Genomic DNA, 21976 nt, shown 5'->3' on the forward strand with positions numbered 1-21976 from the left:
TCATGCCACTGTCCATGGTCTTCTCCTCTTATTGGTGATGATACGCAATGACATACCTCCTTTGACAGTCTGGCATTGCCTCACACCTCCCCCCCCCCCCCCCCCCCCATGTCTGCCCACTAGTTTCATCATTTCTTGCATTGCCATTTTTAACTCCTCCTATACAATTATTCACAGTTTAATCTTTTTCCCAAATATATAAAATCATAGAAGTATGAAAACGTTTTTACTCTCCTGCCCCCTTTGTTTACAGTATTAGAAAGTATTTTTAAAAGCCATGCAATGCCTACATTGCATAGCACACTGTTCCCTGGCATGCAGTTCACAGATTGTTTCAAAGCAGCAGGAAATCAGCTCTAATTACTGAAAACAAAGAAAAGCTCACAGCAGCTTCAGAGACAGACTTTGCCTTGCATTAAGCATTTTAAAGGCAACACTGGTATTTGTTTACATACAGGCCGATACAGTACAGTGCACTCCGACAGAGCGCACTGTTAACCTGCCCTTGGATGTGCATTTTCCCTTACCCCTTATTCACTAAGGGGCGGAAAACGCGCGTCCAACCCGCGGCACCTAATGGCGCCCTCAACATGCAAATGCATGTTGATGGCCCTATTAGGTATGCCCGCGATTCAGAAAGTAAAATGTGCAGCCAAGCCGCACATTTTACTTTACGAAATTAGCGCCTACCCAAAGGTAGGTGCTAGTATCTGCTGGCACCGGGAAAGTGCACAGAAAAGCAGTAAAAACTGCTTTTCTGTGCATCCTCCGACTTAATATCATGGCGATATTAAGTCGGAGGTCCCGAAGAGTAAAAAAAAAGTAAAAAAAAGAAAAAAAAATTTTTAAATGGGCCAGCGGCTGTCGGGCCAAAAACCGGATGCTCAATTTTGCCGGCGTCCGGTTTCCAAACCCGTGGCTATCAGCGGGCTTGAGAACCGACGCCGGCAAAATTGAGCGTCGGCTGTCAAACCCGCTGACAGCCGCCGCTCCAGGTCAAAAGGAGGCGCTAGGGACGCGCTAGTGTCCCTAGTGCCTCCTTTTGCCCGTTTCTACCGCACCACCTAATTTAAATACAGAATCGCGCGCACAGGCAAGTGGCCTGTGCGTGCGCTGGGAGAGCGGGCGTTCGTCCGCTCTCCCACGGACTTTACTGAATCGGCCCGATAGCCAGGTGGTCACAGAGCCTCTCACAGCAGGAAACAAGCAGGAAGATCTCACACTTTTTCAGACTTTACATTAACCATTTTGCCCCTCTGTTTGTGATCAAGCATCTTTTAAACACAGCCCTGTATCAAGCAGTTTAACCCTTTAGGCACAATATCTATTCTATTTCTCTACGAGCTCTGTGCACTACAAATCTGTGGTCACATCTGTGGTCCATTCGGATCATACATGGGAAAGTCACTCTTTCTCTCTCCTGTGCATGTTTCCTGTTCACTACTCTTTGTAGACAGCTCATCCGTTAGTAATCTGTGCAGGCAAATGTCTCATCTAGGAAAGGAAACCTATTGAGGGGCTCCCCCAAATTCTTGCACCTGCAGTCCAACAGAGCCCCAAATTTCCCCAGCTTGTGTCCAGTAATGTGGAGAGCTGCTTGGAGTCTCCAGTTCAATCTTAAACTCTTCTCTTCTGAACTCCTTCTGAATTTGACCTCTTAGGGGAAAAGATCCTTTGCTGGATACCAGCTGGGCTTTTCCAGCCCAACCACACAGTGAGAAGGGGTGGTAAACAAATTTTCTCAATAAGAACACAATTTTGCACAAAATTGAAAACCTCACCATTGGGTGAGGAGTTACTGTAGTCCTCTCACTGGCTGGAAAAGGATATGCAAGTCTTCTTCCTCCTCCTGTTCTTTGGTTATGGGGGTTGCCTCATCAGCAGGATCAGGATTTCCACGGGCACAACCACAAATCTTGTAAAAAAAATTCTTACAACAATCCTCTCTACTCTCAGGACAAGATAATCCCTACTGGGCAAGAGGTGCACTGGAAAATAAGCAATCACTCAATCCAAAACCAGAACAAGGGAAGGAAGAAAGTAGGGAAAGCATAGTAAGGGGTGAGAAGAGGAGAGGAAAGAGCAGGGGAGGGAGGGAGAGAGTGAGAAGAGTCTCTATAGGAAGGGAGAGGGGGAAAGGGGGGAAAAGCTGAGGTAATGAGGAAAGAGGGTGAAAAGAGGGGAAAAGCTGAGATACTGATTCACTAAGGGTCACTTTCCTCTCCTCACCCCTTCCTATACTTTCCCCACTCCCTTCCTTCCCTCACCTCTTACTCAGTCATTCACAGCCTCTTCCCCCTTCCCAGGCTCTTCCTCCTCCCACACCAAATGCTGGGGCCATCCAGGCGCAGCTTATTATAGTTGGGATTACCCTCCTCCCTACGTGAGCCAGCAACAGGAGCAGTGTTCAGTGAAATCATCTTCTACTGTCGTGGGGCTGGTCTCACAGTAGGAGCTTCAAAATCTCGCTGTTCCTCTCATGTGACATCATCTCCTGCTGCCCCATGGCAGCAGGAGATGATGTCACTCAAACGTTGCTGCTGTTTCTGCTGCCAGCTCGCATGGGAGATCTGAGTGTTGCTACATTGGATCGGGCAGGTATTTCACTTACCGCTGCCCAATCTGATACATAAATCTGAGTAGGCAAGAATCTCTTAGTGACGCCTATGCTGCAGGTGGCCTGAAGCCTTTTTTCTATTTCGGCCACTGGCGGGATGGATTCCACCAAGCAGCCTCATGGCCTCCACGCTATTTTTCCGCTGGCGCCTCCAGGTCACCATTCCTTTGGAGAAAAATCTCTAGGGATGGGGGAAGAACTGAGGCAGTATGACAAGGGGGGTATCTAGAAGAAGGAGGGAACACCCTCTGCAGGGAGAGAAGGGGTGAAAAGTGAGGGAAAGAGCCAAGATAGTGAGGAAAAAGAGCTAAGATAATGAGGGATGGGGATGAAAAGTGAGGGAAAGAGCCAAAGTAGTGAGGCTGCAAGCCGTCTGGTAGCCTAAGTAGAGAAGAGTCTTCAGGCTGTTTGTGGACCTCATTCCACCAGCAGCCAAAGTGGAGTGGAGACCTTCTTGTGACCAGATGGAGGTGAAAGTGAAGAGGCAAACCCAGAGCTGCTGGGAGAGCAAGTGGAAGAAAAGAAGGTGAAGTGTGTGTGTATCTATGAGAGATGAAGCATATGTATGTGAGAGAGGTAGTTTTTGTGTGTGGGAGAATGAGTGAATGAGAAAGAGGCTTGTATCTGTGTGTGTGCATATGTGTAAGGGAGAGTACATATATATATGTGTGTATCCATGTGCATATATGAGAGAGAAACAAAGTGTGCATCAGAGAGAGGAAGCATAAATGTGTGAGCATGAGTATGTATGAGAGAAAGAAATTGTGTGTACATAAATGAAAGAGAGGAACATAAGATATGTCATATTGGGTCAGACTAAGAGTCCATCAAGCCGAGCATCCTGTATCCAACAATGGCCCTCCCTTTGCCATTAATTCACAACAATCTCAGTATGACTGGAAATCAAAAATTCCCAGGTATAGAGAGTGGGAGATTTTTTAAAATTATCTGTATTGGTTTTAAAAGGGGTGGATTGCAGGAAAATATCAGCTTGGGGAATTTTTTCAAAACTGGCCCACGGGGTATCTGACACCCGGCTCCTGCAAAGTTGGGGGAGGAGGGATGGTCATGCAGCCTTGAAGACCTCTCTCCCAGCCCTGGAACAGCTATCTCCCGGCCACGGCAAGATGGGCTCTTCCGTAACCTTGCAGGCCACTCTTCCAGCCCCGCAAGTTTCTCATCGGGCCATAGAAGCCCCACTTCTCTTTGGCTAGAAACTTTATGATACAAAAAAAAAATCACTTGACAGGAGTGACTGGCCCACCGGGGGAAGCCCGATCCCCCGATAGGGCAATCTGCCCCTGAGTTATGGGTGTTATTTGATGTGTCTGTTGTTTTGAAAATATTTTACTGGTGTTTAGGAAATGTAATAATCAATATATGCATTTTTATTTATTGGATTTATATTGATCTGCTGTCTTGAAATATTTATTTCATTATTAATATAGTTTTACTGTTATGACTGTTTTATATTTCTTGATTTTATTCTCTCTTTTATGATGAATGGTGATATATCTGTTTTTCCATTGATGAACTTTTTTCAGAATCTGGCTTGTTGTGGTTTCCAGTTCAGTTTTTATTTATACTTTATGTTTTCTCTTTTTTTATTCTGTATTTGATGAGGGCCTGTCTGTGTTCTGCCTGTGTGACCAAGGTGAGGTATTCTGCTAGCATGTAGTTTCTGTGTAGGGATCTATAGCAATCTGGCTTTTTCTCTTTTCCTAGTAGGAGGTGTATTGATATTTTATCATCTAGTGTAAAATTTACAGTGTTGCCTTTTCATTGGTAGGATTATTATTGTTTGAGTTCTGGCAGTTAGTGATGATTTGGTGTGGGAGGTTTACTATAGAGTAATTGTTCATTCAAGCCCACATCCAACACACATTACACCAGGCCTAATACAATATGGGTATTTTTACAGGCTTTTCTACTTGGCACCACAGCAGTGCATGTAAATATAATATAAAGGTGTTGTGATATTTTTACCTTAGAATACTATGCTCTAAATGTTCTTTTACATGTAAAATCTGTGGTTATATATGCAACATTTTGAAATGAGTTTATTTCTGTGTGTGTAGAGGGCCAGGATGGGAGGAAGGGGGGCTTTAAGGTTTCCCTAGGGCATTTAATATCCATGCACTGGCCATGGATTCCAAAAGAGAGGGAATGGACCCAGAATGAGAGGAGTGTCAGATTTTAAAGTTTAAATTACTGGAGAGATAAGAATGAACTGGGGGACACAAAGCATGTGGGGGACCTGGGGGAGGGGACAGCACAGTAATTGTTCACACAGGGCAACACAAAAGTTATCATTGATCCTGTTCCCCAGCCCCCATTTATCCTGTCTATGGAGGGACATGTCAGTGCAGCAGACCCGAGGCCTATGCCTGGTACTGAGACCAGGTCTGATGTCTAGGTCCAGGAACCTCCATGGCCAAGACCCAAGCCCAATACCAGGACCAATACCAAGCACAGCCTGATGCCAGATCCTGACTTAGAGGCCTCAGGTTAGGCCAAGGCTGAACACCAGGGCCTGGCTCAGAGGCTGGGTCATGATGCCGCGATCTTGACTTAGACCTGGACCAAGGCCCAGGCCTAACACCAGGACCTAGAGGGCTGGGTCCTGTCAGTGAAGACTAGGCAGAGTCCTAGATGAGACCTGATGCTGGTATCTGGACTGGAGGTCATGTTCAGATGCCAAGGCCTCAGACTAGGGCCAGGCTCAGGCCCGACACAGGAGCTAGAAGGCCAGGTCTATTGGTGAGGGAGATGCTGAGGCCTAGACCAAGGCCCAAAGCCAGGGACTGGTCTAGAGACCAGGTCATGTCACCAAGGCCAAGCCTCAGGCCCACTGCCAAGACCCAGTCCAGAAGCCTGTTTCAATGCCAAGGCCTCGCTCAAGTCCAACTCTTGACATGGGACTAGGCTAGGCCTCAGTGATGGAAAGAGGCCTCAGGCTGTGCCCTGGTACTGGAAATAGGCCTCTGCCAAAGTCTCAGGTTTGGGACTAAATCTCCAGAGCAGGCCATGATATCATTGGGCTTGGGCCTAAGTTAGGGCCTAGGCTGAGGTTTTGGTGTCAGAACTCAGCATCCCAATTGATTTCTAGCATTGGGCCTGGGCCTAGGCCAAGACCTCAGTATTGCAATCACCTCTGGGATGGGCCCCAGCATCAGGCCCAGGACCTGAACTGAGGCCTCCGGGCTAGGCCACAGCATCAGTCCTGAGCTGATGCCTTGGTGCTAGGACCAAGCCTCTGGACAAGGCCCTGGCATCAGGCTTGGGCCTAGCCTTAGGCCTCCACAATGGGACCCGTCCTTTGTGCTGGGCCCCAGCACTGGTGCTGGTCCTGGCTTCAGGTCTGAGCCTGGGCGATGGTCTTGGTCATTGGTCGCAATTTCTGAGCAGGGCTCCAGCATTGGTCCTGGACCTAGGCCTTGGGCTAGGTCACTAAATCATGGCCTTGGTAATGGGATCTGGCCATGGCTCAAACCTCAGCGCAGGGCCTAGGCCTCAGGCCAGCTGTGTCTTTGGGGCCCTCTATAGATGGCGTAAGTGGGAGCCAGGGAAGTTTCTGGCCCCAGCGATTTTTTAGGAGTGGACTGAGGGTTCCTCCCCCCCCCCCCTTTTTTTTTTTTTTTTTTTAAACAAAACAAAAACAAAGACAATAGTATAACATTTTCTGTCTCCTGCAGAAGATGCTAAAATGCTTTTCCTGTAGTAAGGTTTGTTGAGGAAAAGCATCAATAAGAGGACAGAGGAGTATTTGTGTTTGTTAGGAGGATATCTTAAATTCTAGCAGCTGCTTGATATTATATTCTTTTACAATTCTATTACCACCTGTGCAGTTTCTGAAATTAGGAAGGTGCTTGCGAGAGCTAGTGATTGTGTTCTTAAAGTGTATGATCATGGAGGGAGGGAGAGGAGGGTGATGGATTAGGGGTGGAAATATTAAAAGTTGTATTTTCAGATCCTTAGTATTTCCTGGCTGAGGGAAGTGCTCTCTCTTTCAGGTGTTAATTTGTCTAAATTTCTTCAAGTTGTTGTGGTTCTTGATATATAAATAAAAATATTGAAACAAAAATATGTATGATCTTTTTTTTTACCTATAATAGTGAAGCAGGGCTATATATTTCTCTTTGATGCAGGTGGCAGCCAAAGTCTTAGAGAGTGCTGTGTTCGGTGCCTATTTTAATGTTCTAACCAACCTGAAAGAAATCAAAGATGATGAAATCAAGACTCAGGTAATAGTGTTTCTTTTTGTGAATATCTATGCAAGTAAGACAGGGTTTATAAAATAGCCACATTAACTACAGGTGGCACAGAATGAACACAAGGGGTAAATATTCAAATGCTACTTTGCCGAATAAAAAAGATTTATCCAGCTAAGGGGGTCATTTTTCAAAATGCGGTAAGGCGTTTTCGCATGCGTTAAGAGCTTATCGCATGCGATAGGCCTTTAACGCATGCGAAAACCCCCCCAAAATGTTTTAAATTACCTGAGGTCCAGTGGGGGGTCCCGGCGCGATCTCCCGCTCTCGGACCACGGCTGCGTTAATAGAAATGGCGCCGGTGGCCCTTTGCCCTTACCATATGACAGGGCAAAGGTAGCGCCGGCGCCATTTTGGTTCCTGTCACCCGACGTCACGAGTGCAGGAGATCGCTCCCGGACCCCCGCTGGACCCCCAGGGACTTTTGGCCAGCTTGGGGGGGCCTCCTGACTCCCACAAGACTTGCCAAAAGTCCAGCGGGGGTCCGGGAGCGACCTCCTGCACTCGGGCGGTATTGCCAATATGTGACAGGAACCAAAATGGCGCCGGCGCTACCTTTGCCCTGTCATATGGTAAGGGCAAAGGGCCACCGGCGCCATTTCTATTAACGCAGCCGTGGCCCGAGAGCGGGAGATTGCGCCGGGACCCCCCCCCCCACTGGACCCCAGGTAATTTAAAACATTTTGGGGGGGTTCGGGAGGGTGGGGGATTTGTTTTAAAGGGTCGGGGTGGGTTTTATGGTTGGTTTGGTGTGCCGGTTTTCCCACCTATTTACGATTTGACAATTTTTTAACAAAAAAAACCATGACAATCAGATTTCCCTCCCCCCCAGCCAAAATCGATCGTTAAGACGATCGATCACACGATTCACATCCCTAGTCTTGACAGCTTTCCATAATTTCAGTAAGTCAGCCATAAAACAGATCTCTCCGAATGTTAGAAAGAATATCAGAACAGAAAGGCAGATGGGAAAAAATAGCACAGAGCTAGAGTTCTCATCCCAGTCCTCTGGACCCCATGCCAAGTGGGTTTTCAGGCTATCCAAAATAAATATGGATGTGATATACTTTCATATAATGGAGGCAGTGCATGCAAATCTATCTCATGAATATTCATTGTGGATACCATGAAAACATGGCTGGGTGTGTCCCAAGGACTGGTTTGAGAACCACTGATTCAGAGTGTAGAGTAGGACTTACCAAACTGATCCTGGCAGCCAGTCGGGTTTTCAGGATATCCATAATGAATATCCATGACATAAATCTGCTTGCATTGCCAACCCAGTGTATAGAAATTTCTCTCATTCATATTAATTGTACATGTCCTGAAAACCCTCAGACAGTTATGGGAAGTCATATTGTGGCGATGACGGTGCCCCTGGTGGCAGGTCCTCAGCGGTGACTTCGGGCTCAGGGCTAATTATCAAGGACTGCTTCCACAAAGTCCTTTATAGCAGATCCCTTCCTGAAGTTTCTCCCGCGAGACAGGAGTAGAGGATAACCATAAGGCAAGGAGGCTATGGGTCAGCACCACTTGTAAGGGAAGGCCCTCTTACCACTAGGCCCCTGAGACCAATCCTCCCTCATTCTCCACTAGAGTAAGGGTCACCTCCCAGGCAGCCCTTTAACATAACATATTACATTCAGGCAGGAGTTTCTTATGTACTGAAGTTTATTAATTAAACCAAACTCCACAGAAAGGAAAAATACTCAACATAAAAAGTATTACCAACCAAGCTTCTCACTCTGAGTTTCTAATATACTTTCCCCTGCACAACATGTGGGCTACGTAGGTTTTTCCCCCAGTACATTCTACTTCCCCCAAGTCTAACATAGTACTGAAACCTCCCCCACTGCAGGAACGTCTCGTTAGGCCAGCTGCCAGGTCCTAATTACCTCTTTTCCTCCAGCTGCCTTAATTAAGTAAAACAACTCTTTTCGCTGCCACAAGCTCCCCTTGCTGTGCAGTTCTAAAAACCATCTGTTAGAGCTGACTTAGCTTTTAGTGGAAAAGGTCTGCCTGGGCACCATCCCCCAGCCTCAGGTTTTGGATCTTACTTGCTTTCCCTCCAGCTCTCCTCTCTCTCTCTCCTTTGGAGGGCTACTCTCTTTCAGCTCGATACTGTAACGTTCGGTTGAAGATTTCCCGTCTGTAACGTGCTGGGAGCGCACAATTCGGACGCGTAAGGCGATCCAGCGATACAGTCTCCAGTTTCACGCGTCCTTAGCGCTTCTTAAAACAGACGCATAACCCTTTCCACACGCAGCATGTATATGATATGTAAATGAACGAATTAGCTGTATAATGAAGGAATTAGCTATTCCCCTACGATACTGTGACGCGCGCTCAGATTATCTCCTTTGTAACCCGCTATTTTGCCGCGGCCTTAACGTGTTAGTTTACCGCTACCCTCTACGTGGTGTTAGTGTGGTGTTCGAAAATTAAAATGGGAATAAAGTGTAAAAAATGGTGTAAAAAAGTGTAAAAACATTGCTTACCTGCCCTGGCCCCGTTCGGTCTCCGGTGCAGCCCCAGTCCTCCCGAAGCAAAAAAAACCCAAAAAACCGAAAAAGTAGCAAGGCTCGGGCCTGCTACGGTAGTCCCTTCTCCCTTCCTCCCAATTTCGGCGCTCAAGGCGGCCGGGTGGGCGTGCATTCATCCAGGCAGAGGGAGCCGGTGGCGAAAACGGCCTCCGGCTCCCTCTGCCTGGATGAATGCACGGCCCCCGCCGGCAGTGAATGAATGCCCGTGCGATTTCAGCGCTCAAGGCAGTCACGTCAATCGTGACGTCAATCGGGAGGAGAGGAGAAGGGAGAAGGGACTACAGTAGCACGAGCCTTGCTACTTTTTCGGGTTTTTTTTTTTTTTGCTTCGGGAGGAGGGGACCGGACTGGGGCTGCACTGGAGACCAGACGGGCTGGACCGGAGACCGGACGGGGCCAGGGCAGGTAAGCGGGGGCTAGGGGAAAGTTTGCTGAGCATCGGGGAACATAACTGTCCACTTCCTGGTACCTGTCCACTTCCTGGTACCTGTCATTTCAAATGTCATTTGAAATGACATTTGAAATAACAGATACCAGCGCGACTGTGAAGCGTTAGGCCCGCGAACCCAGGATACTGTATAGGCGCTCTATACAGTAAAATGGGTTGCGCGGGCCTAACGCTTGCCTAAGGCTTCGCAGCCGTGGCATGCATTTGCATGCAATTAGAAGAGAGTATCGAGCGCTAAGTGAAGAGAACTGTGCGTGCGGGGAGGAAGGGTGCGCCTGGCAATGCCGCACTCTTTCTACGCGGTCTTAGAGTATCGATCTGCTAATGTTAGATAGAGTGCCCCTCCCTAGGAAGAAACCGCCCCTGAGTTTCCCTGCCCCCAATCCTTCCTGAGGCTGACTACCAGGGCACCTGGGAAATGTAGTTTCCTTCCTGCAAAGTAACCGTCCCATTGAGGAAAACACCTAAAAAGTTTTACAGCACAGAGACTCCGCTCTGGCTCAACTCATCACAATATAGAATTAAAATTAGATGGCCAACAGAATTCTGAACGAAGCCCAGAGGAGGTAGAGGATACTGGGACAAGGGAAGCCAGCAAGTTGAAAGTTAGAGAAGGCAAGAAGTCATTTACATGAAATAAGTTGGGATGGATCAGTGATAGGAACTGATACAAAATAAATTTATATACATTATTTACTTTTTCACTACCAAGTGTACTCCATTTTTCATCACCTTACTCAAATAATTTGATATGCAGGTGAGTTTTCAGCTAAGGTTAAGCACCTCATCTAGGCAGTCTCTGGATCCCCACCCTTAAGCCCCTACCTAAATCTGCATTGTTGGTGGTGCAGTGGCAACCCAGAATATCCCCTAGCTTTGGATCTGGTTGACACCATCTTTCACAAAAATAACAGAAGAAAAATCTACACCCAATCATACAGTCAAATCAGAAATAAGAGTGTGGAAAGAATAGAGGTCCAATTTCAAATAAAAAAACTTAATTCTTTATTTAGCACAACTACTCCACTATGCCAAAATATTCAAGATAAAATCAGTAAGATGGCTCCCTGACACGTATCCCGTGTTTCACCCAAAGGCTGCGTCGGGAGGGACAAGACAGTAAATTCAAATAAACTTTTCATTAATAATTCCTCATATACAGGGAGTGCTGTTCTTACTGATTTTATCTTGAACATTTTGGCACAGTGGAGTTGTTGTGAGAAAAAATAATTAAGTTTTTTGATGTGAAATTGGACCTCTAGTCTTTCCACACTCTTATTTCTGATTCAACACCATCTTTCCACATGGTGCCGACTGGCCATTTGCCCTATCAAGTGATAGGGGGCAATGGCCGGTTGGTGCCATTTTGGTAAATATAGTTGACCAGTCCCAGAGATAGAGGAAACTCCAGGCCACCACTGCACCACTGATGATGCAGCTTTAAGCACAGGTGGTTGGAAGGGATGGGTAGCCCCACTAGGCCCCAGAAATGGATCTTGTATTTTTGGAAGGGAGGATCATGACAGGTCTGAGGGATCTGCTGCTTGAGGAGGGTTTGGTAGGTGTGGTGAAATTTGCTACAGTGGGGAAGGGAATGGGAAGGGGGACAGTGTGTTGTTGAATGACAGATCTGCTGCTTGAGGAGGGTTTGGTAGGTGTGGTGAAATTTGCTACAGTGGGGAAGGGAATGGGAAGGGGGACAGTGTGTTGTTGAATGACATTTATTTCTTTTTTTTTTTACACATTTTGAGTCTGTGATTCCTCAATAGGCAGCAGTGTCTTGCAAGACCCTGGGGGGATTTTATCATAGAGGTAGGGAATCGGGGGGCATGTTAGCATCCCAATGTCCCTGGAAAAAAATAAGTACACCCCCAAAAGCGCTAATGGGGCTCATAATTTTCTAAGTCAATCATTTTATTTTATTTGCATGAGATTAGCTATCTATCTGTTTATGTATTTATTATGTTTAGAGTATGCTAAATCCCATAACAGATTGATCAGTGTGGGTTGCAACACTCATAAACACATCAAAACATTATATAACATATTTCCCAAAACACGCTTAGAAATTGGATTTAAGCTGCTTTCTGAAAATTTTAAAATCTTCACATGCTCTTAGATTAGGAGGCATATTATTCTAAAGAACAGATCCAATTTGGGAGAAAGCTCTCAGTCTGGTTTGCTGCTATTTATCACTTGAAGAATAATTCAGAAGGTCAGAAGATAATTCTGACCTTCAGAACATAACAACCTGGTTGGAGCAAAAAGATCAATAAGACCTGCAAAATGGATGTTATTAAGATGCAATGACTTAAAGACTAAAGTTAACAACCAGTTACACGGTAAATAGCACAACGTGCGTTAGTATGCTAATGTGTCATTTTCTATGCAAGTGGGAGGTGTTTGGGTGGAGTTAATGGAATTGAGCGGGTCCTAATGTCAAATACGATAGAGTAATGCACAGCAACGGTATGAAAATTATTGCGCGTTGCGGAAATATCTATGTGATGTGAGAGCAAGGAAATTAGTCTAACCACACGTCCTTTTTATTGTGGATGCCATTTTCACCTTATTTAAAGTATTTTGATGAATCTAGGTCTAAATTTGAGTTTTTCCTTGATGCAAAGAATGTAGTATAGGTGAAATATGGTCAGAATATCTGGCTCTTCTTATAACTCTAGCCGCACTATTTTGAATCAACTGTAGAATATGGAGAAGATTCTTAGGTAACCCAATAAAGAGAGCATTAAAATAGTCTATTTTTGAGAGCACTAAGGCTTGAAATACCAAACAAAAATTTGCAGGAGACAATAGAAATTTTAAAGGTTGAATGGTTTGCAATTTTGAAAAAAGCAGCCCATGCCAAGGATTTAATATAAGGTTTCATTGTCATCTTGGAATCCAACTGAACTCCCAAATTTGATTTCCTGGTACTCCTTCACAGGCTTACGACTTATTTGTAGAAATGTGGTGGTCTTAACATTTAGCACTAATTTGTGCTGGAGTAACCAAGACTGAATAGCTGTCATGCAATCTCTAAACTTTTGCTCAGGTAAAGAATTATCCAAAGGCAAAGTACAGTAAATTGCAGATCATCTGCATAGATGTAAAAAGAAATCCCAAGTGCTTGAAACAGAGCTCCTATTGGTTGTAAATAATCATTAAAGAGCACTGATGATCGTGAGGAGCCCTGTGGAACCCTAATGGTATTGGCTGCCAGGAAGATAATTTTTGATTTATAGTAATCTGTTGATAATGGTCTGCTAAGAAAGAAGTAAACCAGGTCAATGCAACTGATTTAAACCCAGTGGTGTGCAATTGATTCAGCAGGATGGAATGATCTACTGAATTGAATGCTGCTGCTGCTACATCAAGTTGCACCAATAATATGAAATGACCTTTATCTAATTCCAACAGTGCACAAGCATTCAGTATCCCCACCTTCTCTAAAACCCATTTGCTGCACAGTCAGCACATTATTACTGGTCAAAAATTCCCCAAATTGTAACAGAACCCATTTTTCTAACAATTTGACAACAGTGGGTAATCTGGAAATCAGCCGAATGTTTGCTAGATTAATGATATACAAAATGATAGGATACATTTGGGTAGATAGATTAACCAATAACCCAAAGGAGACCAGATCACATGGAGAATGTAAAGACTTTAAACTTGCAACCATTTTTGGTTCATCCTCTTTGGTCATGAGTTTAAATTCAGCCCACTCAACCCTGCTTCCTAATTCATCTTTAAAAACAGACTGATATAAAGTCCTGTAAAATTACAAATTTTTGTTAAAAAAAAAAATCAGCTTTGTGTTAGATGTTTTACATGTATGCATGAAAATGCATGCAAAGCAGATCATTTTAATAGGGGGTGGAAATGGTTTAAAAAAGCACATAACATCATAAATATCACACAATATCACCATGATATGGATATATCGTGCAATAAACTCTGTTTTAAGTGCATTATAGCCTTAGCACAGCTTAGTAAATTGCTCTCTTAGGTTGTTCAGACTTGGCAGAAAATAACTGCCTAAACTGAACACATACCCCACTCCCCCTAGCTCCAGCCTGAATGCCTCTATCCTGCCACCATTGCATGGTAGGGGGAGAGTACAACATCCCTGCATGACCCCCTTCCCTCTCAGCATTTCAGAGTTGCATTCGGGGTTTCTGACAGCTTCAATCTTCTTCCAGAGAGGTCCAACAGCCTGAATCCTCTTCTTTTATCAGACTGGGCTGATGTTAGGGGCTTTTTTGGGATAGAAGGAGTTGATGGGGAAAATTGTGCAAAGAAATTGGGAGGGATGGAGGATAATGGGGTGAGGGATTTGCCAGGTACTTGAGACTTGGATTGGCCACTGTTGGAAACAAGATGCTGGGCTGGATGGATCTTGGTCTGACCCAGTATGGCATTTTCTTATGTTCTTATGTTATGGGATGTCAGACAACCATGTACAACTTTGAAAAGCAGTGGAGGGAGGGGTGGATGTTGTACCTGCTTGTGCAACTTTGCAGTGCAGTGAAGGAAGGGAAATCATGGGAATAAATCAGACCTCCTTGCCCCCATACAATTTTCAATATAGCACAAGAGGGAGGGGAGGATATGATTGGCTAGGTGTATTTGTAGATGTATTTGGAAGCCGGTGTTGAGTTGAGTAAGGATATTGGTGAAACCATTGTGATGTATCTGTCTTTTTGAGGCTTTTACCTTCTGTATTTTTCACTAAGAATGTTTCATTAAGAATTTTTCATTAAGTCTCTACATTTCAAAATAAGAAATGGAGAATTGAAACACAGATACATGAAACACGATGGCAGATAAAGACCATATGGCCCTTTTAGTCTGTCCATCCACATCTCCTGCTCAGTTTTATAGTCCCTTCCTATCTCACAGAGATTATCCCTGTTTGCCTCATATTTTCATGAATTCTGATTGGATTATTGTCTCTACCACAACTACAGGGAGGTTGAAATTTCCTCAGGCTGCACCTGAATCTACCTTCTTTCATCTTAATCCTATCAACTTCCTTCATGTTGAAAGAGCCCGACATCTGTGCTTTTATTACTTGGAGATGTTTAAATGTATATTATATCACCCTCCTTTCCTCCAGGGAATGCATGTTTAGATCTTTAAGATCTTCTCAAATGCTTACCGATGAAGATCATTGACCATTTTAGTAGCTGCCTTCTATTTCTCATGTGAAATTAATGGTGAAATCTTCGTATGCAAAACTTCAGATGCTACGTCATCTCAAGCCATTATTATAACCTACTAACTGTCATACATTTTTTGCGATCTCTTTTGTTATCCCAGGACAAGCAGGATGCTAGTCCTCACATATGGGTGATGTCACTGACTGAGCCCTATTGCGGGAAAAACTTCTGTCAAAGTTTCTAGAAACTTTTGACTGGCAGCCTGAGGCTACTGAGCATGCCCAGCATGCCATGATATTCTCTGCCACAGGGGTCTCACTCTAGTCATCGTTTTTCCGTGCTGCCCTCAGCACCACGGTGACAGGAGCCCTGTGAGATCGTCTCACTAAATTTGACTGAAAAAGTCACTTTTTTCCCCATTTGGGGTCTCACAAAATCTCATTTGTCACCGGATGGTGACAAAAACAATTATTTTGGATTTTCTTCTCTTCTCAGGATTTCTCTTCTCTTCTCAGAGATTTTCCATCAACAGCTGTCGATAGAGACATGGCTTCGGGCTTCAAAAAATGCCCGGTCTGTAACCGCACCATGTCTATAACAGATCCACATCTTGAATGTGAAATCTGTTTAGGAGAGAAACATGAAATTTCTTCATGTGTACAATGCCAGGAAATGACCCCGAAAGGCAGAAAGCTGAGGCAGCAGAAAATGTCACAGCTTTTCCACCTCCAATCAATGCCTTCCCCGTCTACTTCAATGAAATCATCACCAACAGGGGTCACTAAGAAAATTCTTCTTAAAAAACGGCGAATTGAGGGATCCGGCGATGCTCCATCACCAGTACCATCGACATCATCGACCAGGTCAGTATCGGAATCGAGGCACCGACATCATGGATGCTCGGTGTCTCCATCGCTCCATCGCTCCCTCCCCCGGGGGAACCGACTGTAAAGCGGCACAAGTCAACCGATCCTCCGCTGACCTCCATGTCCTCTATTCCCTCGCCGACACCGTTGATATCGACGTCGGCATCGACATCCCAGGCACTACCATCGACGCCAGACTTAATCGGCCTAATAAGACAGATGGTAAGGGAAACCTTCTAGGCACAAGTTCCGGCGTCATCGCCGATGCCAGCGATCACGCCGATGCCGGCGATTACGTCAATGCCGGTGCCTGCATTGCCACCTCTAGCCGTGCCAATGCTGGTGGTTCCGCCGATACCAACGATACCACAGATACCAACCTCGGTACCGCAGACGACGATGCCATCGGAGCCATCGATGTTGATTCCTCTCTCGACTGTACTGTATTGCTCCCTTGGGTTTTTTCAACCCAAATGCATTACACTATACATTTTAGCAGTAAGGTTTTGCTGCCAAACTCTACACTATTCCTCATGATTCAAAGTGTGAACTGGAAAAAAATATATGTTTTTGCCTGCTGTAGAGGGGTCTTTAGCTTAAGGGGTGTGGCTGTGTGCCTCCCATGGCTTCATGCTGCTCTAATGCAGCAGACAGCTTCCATGAGAGTACTGGCCCCTGCCTCTTGAGGCACTTTGAAAGTTGGAGGCATCTTAAGGCTACCACAGGTATGCAGGCCTCTGCCTGCCTTGGCTTGCAGATACCAGGAGAGGAAGGCAAAGCGAGTAGCTGTGCCAATGCTGTGACTCTTTATAGTGGCGGCAGGAAAGAGAAGTTCCTGCTGCTCCTGCTACAGCTTAGCGGTAACTCAGGACCTAAAAGGGAGCAGTTAGGGGCCATAGGGAAGTCCCTGCCACAGAATGTCTACTTCAGCTGGGTCAATGATGATATCAAAAGAGATATCATGAACCAGAAATGTACCAGGTCATGATGTCGCAGGGCACAAAAGTAAACAATAAATGAAATAAATACAAAATAAACAATATGAGGGATGCAATAAGTAGTAGGGAGCACTGAGCAAGCCCCCGCTGCAGGGATAAATGATCTGGGTGAACCCAGAAGTAAGCGCCTGTGTCACCCATGGGGAACCCCAAATAAATAATTGGGGCAAGTTTAGTGATAGCAAGACCGCTGTTGCTGACCTCATGCCTCTCTGCACTAACTCCGTTGGGTAGTTTTGCGGCCTCCGCCAGCTATCGCTGGCCTGCCTAACCCTGCTTCCGGGCCTCCCAGGACAGCATGGATGCTGCAAACTGCCATCTTGCCCTTGGAGCTCCTTAGGCACGCTCGCGCGCTCTTGGGCCAGTCATGCACGTCATGGCGGGAACCTTGGGGCGACCCCCCAGATGACGTCATTCATCGTGGACTTTTAAGCCAGCTGGCCCTGTCTGCCTACAATTTGGCAACGAGTTCCCACATTGCTGAATCCGCTTCGCTCACTACGGACTTCCCGTTCCAGCTCCTGCTTCCTCGGCGTGAGACGTCCCGGGTACCCACTCCTCGGGGGCCCTTTCCTCGTCTCTGGCTATCCGCTCCTCAGAGGGCCTTGATTCTAGGACCACTACCTACCCCGTTCCCCGGTGCTTCCTCTGGAACCTTTGCTACTTCTACAGTGAGTACTCCGCTCTGCGGACCACTACCGTATAATCTCTATTGAGGAACCCTCGTCAGTGTACCCCCCACTCTGCGGACTATTGCCGTATCATATCTACTGAGGAACCCTCATCGGTATACCCCGCTCTGGGGACCATTGCCATATCAACTCTACAGAGGACTCCTCTTTGGGCATACCCCACTGCACAGACCTCGTGACACCTCTGTGTCTGTGTGACTTTCTTTATACACTCCCCACTCCACGGGCAGTGTCGTGCTCTTTCTGCTCTCTCTCCAGTACCTGCTGTTCTATGCACCCCGCAGCTGAGACCTCGCCTCCCGACGTTGAGGCTCATGGGGCTCCTCCCCGTGGGCGGTACCATCTCTCACCTCAGCCCAGGGCCCACATACCCACAAACCATAACAAGCCCCCATTCCTTTTATAAAATTATTTGGGACACATTTATGTGGCTGGGAAAAGCATGGATAAAAAGACTCCATAAGCAATACCAGGATTCCATCCCAGGTTTTACCACATACAGTTGCATGAACAGCCACATCAGCACGAGGAATTGCATTGACAGTTGAGAAGAATAGGACCCAGTGAAAAGCCCGTGCTGCTTTTAAAAATATAAAAATTAAATAGAAATGATTGTTACCTGTAGCATGGTATTTTGATGGCTGGGAGATGAAGGGATAAGGAACATGAGGTTTGTGTACTATTTCTTGGTGATGTCATTAGAGTAAGGATATGCTCTAAAAGTGAGAATTTCCTGTGAAATCCTTTAGCAGAGAGACGTGGTGCTTGGAAAAGGCAGCAGTTCTGCTCAGCAGCTCTGTCAGATCTCATATAAAACTTGGAGGAACCAAGCAACATTGGTAGGGAAAACCTATACGGGCTTATGATAAATTATTAGTGTGTGAATGCAGAGGATTGATTGATTTAAAATTGGTTTTGATCCAATGTGTTCCTCACCCCCTTCAATAGGGTAAGGGAAAGAGTGGTTAATTGTAAAAGCACTGAGTGGGAACATGGGCAATTTTCCCCTGCTCTTAAAAAGAGGAAAGAGTGAAAAAGTGTGAAAGTAAAAGTGTGTCTTAGCCAGATAAATAGTACTTTTAAGACTTATCTAGCTAGTCTTAGTCTTAGCCAGATAAGTAGTCAGGACCAGTGCAATAGATTTAAGTGCCCTAGGCAAACCTTACAGTCTTGCACACATACACCCACACACAGACTTCCCCATACACAATAAACAATTATGTATTTACAATAGATTTTACATAAAAAAAAAGGAGATTCTCAGGTAAAAATAATCACAAAATATATATTACATTTATATGCACTACTGTGATGTGAACCAGAAAACCCTGGAAAAGTATTAGGCCTATTATAAGTTTATATTAACTTCCCAGGTTGCAAAGAAGGAGGGATTAATAGACTTACGATAGTATATTATTCCCCTAAATATCTGGACTTGTATTAAGCATGTGTTTGGTATGAGCTTGGCACTCGGAAAGCCATGAGTAAACTGAATTACAATTGCAATATACCAAATGAGTACTAACTGCCAGCACTCAAACAGTAACAACCCTACCTATAAAAAAGCAACACTGCAAATTACACCAGACTCTAAAACACCAATACACCTACTAATAGAAAGGTAGAATAAGCCAGGCTTGTATAGATCCCTATACAGAAACTATACTTGGTTGCACATGCAAAACACAGTCAGATTTTCATCAAATACAAAATAAAGAAACCATAAAGTATAAATAAAAATGTGCAGAGAAATACTGAACTGGGAACTCAACAAGTCAGACTCCATATGCAGTGCAACACTGTGAAAACAGAAACATCACCATGCCTCATAAAAAATCTAATCACATCAAGGAAAATAAAACAATCAAAACAATAAATTAACACTAATAAAAAATATTTCAAAAAAGCTAATGAGCAGAATAAGAGGAAAGGCGAGATAAATAAAATATTTCAAAACAGCACAAAAAAAACCTAACAATCATTAATAAGGATTTAAAAAATATCCTGCTTTCCATACCTGGGAATCTCCTTTATCCCAGGACAAGCAGGATGCTAGTCCTCACATATGGGTGACATCAGTAATGGAGCCCTATGTACGGAAAACTTCTGTAAAAGTTTCTATGAAACTTTTGACTGGCACCAGTGTGCCTACTGAGCATGCCCAGCATGCTATGATATTCCCTGCCACAGGGGTCTCCCTTTAGTCTTCTTTTTTCCGCGAAGCAGTTAGCCTCGCGGTTATTGGGAGTCCTGTGGGATTCTCCACAATTTTCCTCACGGAAAACTTTCAAAAAAAAAAACTTCAACCGCAAAGGGTCTCCCTTAGTTTAGTCATCGCGGTGAGTTTTTACCGTTCTCGCGGTTCCGTTCCGTTTTTTGGTTAAAAACATTTTTACCTGAGTCTTAGGCCGTCGACGGCTGTCCGGCCACAAAATGGCTACAGGTTTTAAAAAATGCCCAAAATGCGCGAGAAATATGTCTATCACAGACCCACACCAGGACTGTGTACTTTGCCTTGGTGAGGGTCATGAGGTAAAAAATTGTCCCTTATGCGCTACGATGACCTCGAAAGGTCGACGTCTACGGCTGGACAAAATGGAGCAGCTATTCAAGATTCAACTAGTTACTGCTCCATCTACTTCCAAACAATCGTCTCCGGCTGGATCGATTAGAAAAGTAGTATTGAAAAAACGTCACTCAGGTGAGTCGGGAGACGCTCCATTTTCCTCCCCCTCACCATCGTCCAAGGCCTCAACATCGGGCAGTGAGAAAGCCCGCGAAAAAGACAAACATCACCATCGGCATCGTAGGCCGCATACGGCATCACCTACCCCGATAGCCGGTGAGCCATCGACAGATGACGGGGCACCGTCCAAGAAACCCCGGCTCAAAGGTAAGGCTTCCGAGCCATCGACAAGGCGATCCTCGCCGATTCCGGCGGAAGGAACCGTACCTCCTCAGGGCTCTGAGGTTGTACTGATGTCGCCACCACCGCCTCCCCCCATGGGTGCTCTGTTCACACCATCCATGCGGGCGGAACTTGACGTTTATATACGCCAAGCGGTTCAGGATGCCTTTGTGGAAGCGATGCCACGACCGACTACTCCTCTCCTGCCATCGACACCGGCCTTCATACCATCGCCGATTCCATCGCCAGTACACGCGATGCCGATGCCGAGGAAATCACCATCAACGATGCCGTCGGTTCCAGGACTGGTACCATCCAGGGCGCAACCAGCGGTGCCTTTGATGTCGATGCCCCAGATTCCATCGATGCCAATGCGGCCATCGACCTCGATGGCACAGCCGGTACCATCTCATGATACGTCCATTTTTCAACCTCTGATGGAAAAATTGGACTCACTTATATACGCTCTTTCCTCTGCACCTCAACATCCAGGTTCTGATCTCCATCAGGAACCGTTACCAGGCCCCTCAGGTGTCATACCACCCATCAGGCCACAAACACCACTCTCTGACACTCCTTTTAAGCCTTCTAGGCCTATAGAACATCCTCTGGACTCTAGTGACTCAGAATATTCATCAGGGGAAGATATCCTCTCTGAGCCCTCACCACCAGAGGATAGAAGAAAATCACCACCGGAGGATCTTTCCTTCTCGAATTTTATAAAGGAAATGTCTGAAACAATTCCCTTCTCCCTCCTTTCAGAGATAGACAGCAGACAAAAAACTTTGGAAGTTCTCCAATTCGTAGATCCTCCTAAGGAAATTCTTGCCATTCCAGTCCATGAGGTCCTACAAGAATTGATGTACAGAATGTGGGAGCACCCTGGGTCTGTGGCAGCGGTCAATAAGCGTGCTGATGCCACTTATCTGGTACAGCCCATCCCAGGGTTTCAAAAAACACAATTACCGCATCAGTCAGTGGTGGTCGAGTCGGCCCAAAAGAAGGCCAAGAGGTTAAAACAGCATGCCTCTACACCTCCTGGTAAGGATAACCGGTTCCTGGACAATCTAGGAAGAAAAATATTCCAAGCTGCCATGCTGGTATCTAGAATAAATTCTTACCAGCTCTTTATGAATCAGTACCAGCGAGACCTGTGGAAACAGGTAGAAACACTGTCACACCAGTTACCTGACCAGTTTCAGGACGGATTACTAAAACTCGTGCACAAAGGCCTGGAGGCGGGTAAACACGAGGTTCGAGCAACATATGATTCCTTTGAAACAGCCTCCCGACTGTCAGCGTCAGGAATCACAGCCAGAAGATGGGCCTGGTTGAAATCATCGGAGCTGAGACCAGAGGTACAAGAGCGCTTGGCAGACTTGCCTTGCCTTGGAGAAAACCTCTTTGGGGATAAAGTTAAAGAGGCGGTGGCGACAATTAAGGATCACACTGAGACCCTTAAACAACTATC

At 45.5% G+C, this 21976-nt stretch overlaps 1 protein-coding gene across 3 annotated transcripts in view; it reads left to right on the top strand.

The window, feature by feature from the left end:
- The window catches only part of FTCD (formimidoyltransferase cyclodeaminase), a 296425-nt gene that overhangs the window by 181512 nt on the left and 92937 nt on the right, over positions 1-21976 (top strand). For all 3 annotated transcript variants that reach the window (XM_029606737.1, XM_029606736.1, XM_029606738.1), the window contains one exon: positions 6766-6861. In XM_029606737.1, coding sequence (XP_029462597.1) covers positions 6766-6861 — 96 coding nt within the window. The remainder of the gene's footprint in view (positions 1-6765; positions 6862-21976) is intronic.

Source organism: Rhinatrema bivittatum, chromosome 6, assembly GCF_901001135.1.
Source record: "Rhinatrema bivittatum chromosome 6, aRhiBiv1.1, whole genome shotgun sequence".
Lineage (NCBI taxonomy): Eukaryota > Metazoa > Chordata > Amphibia > Gymnophiona > Rhinatrematidae > Rhinatrema > Rhinatrema bivittatum.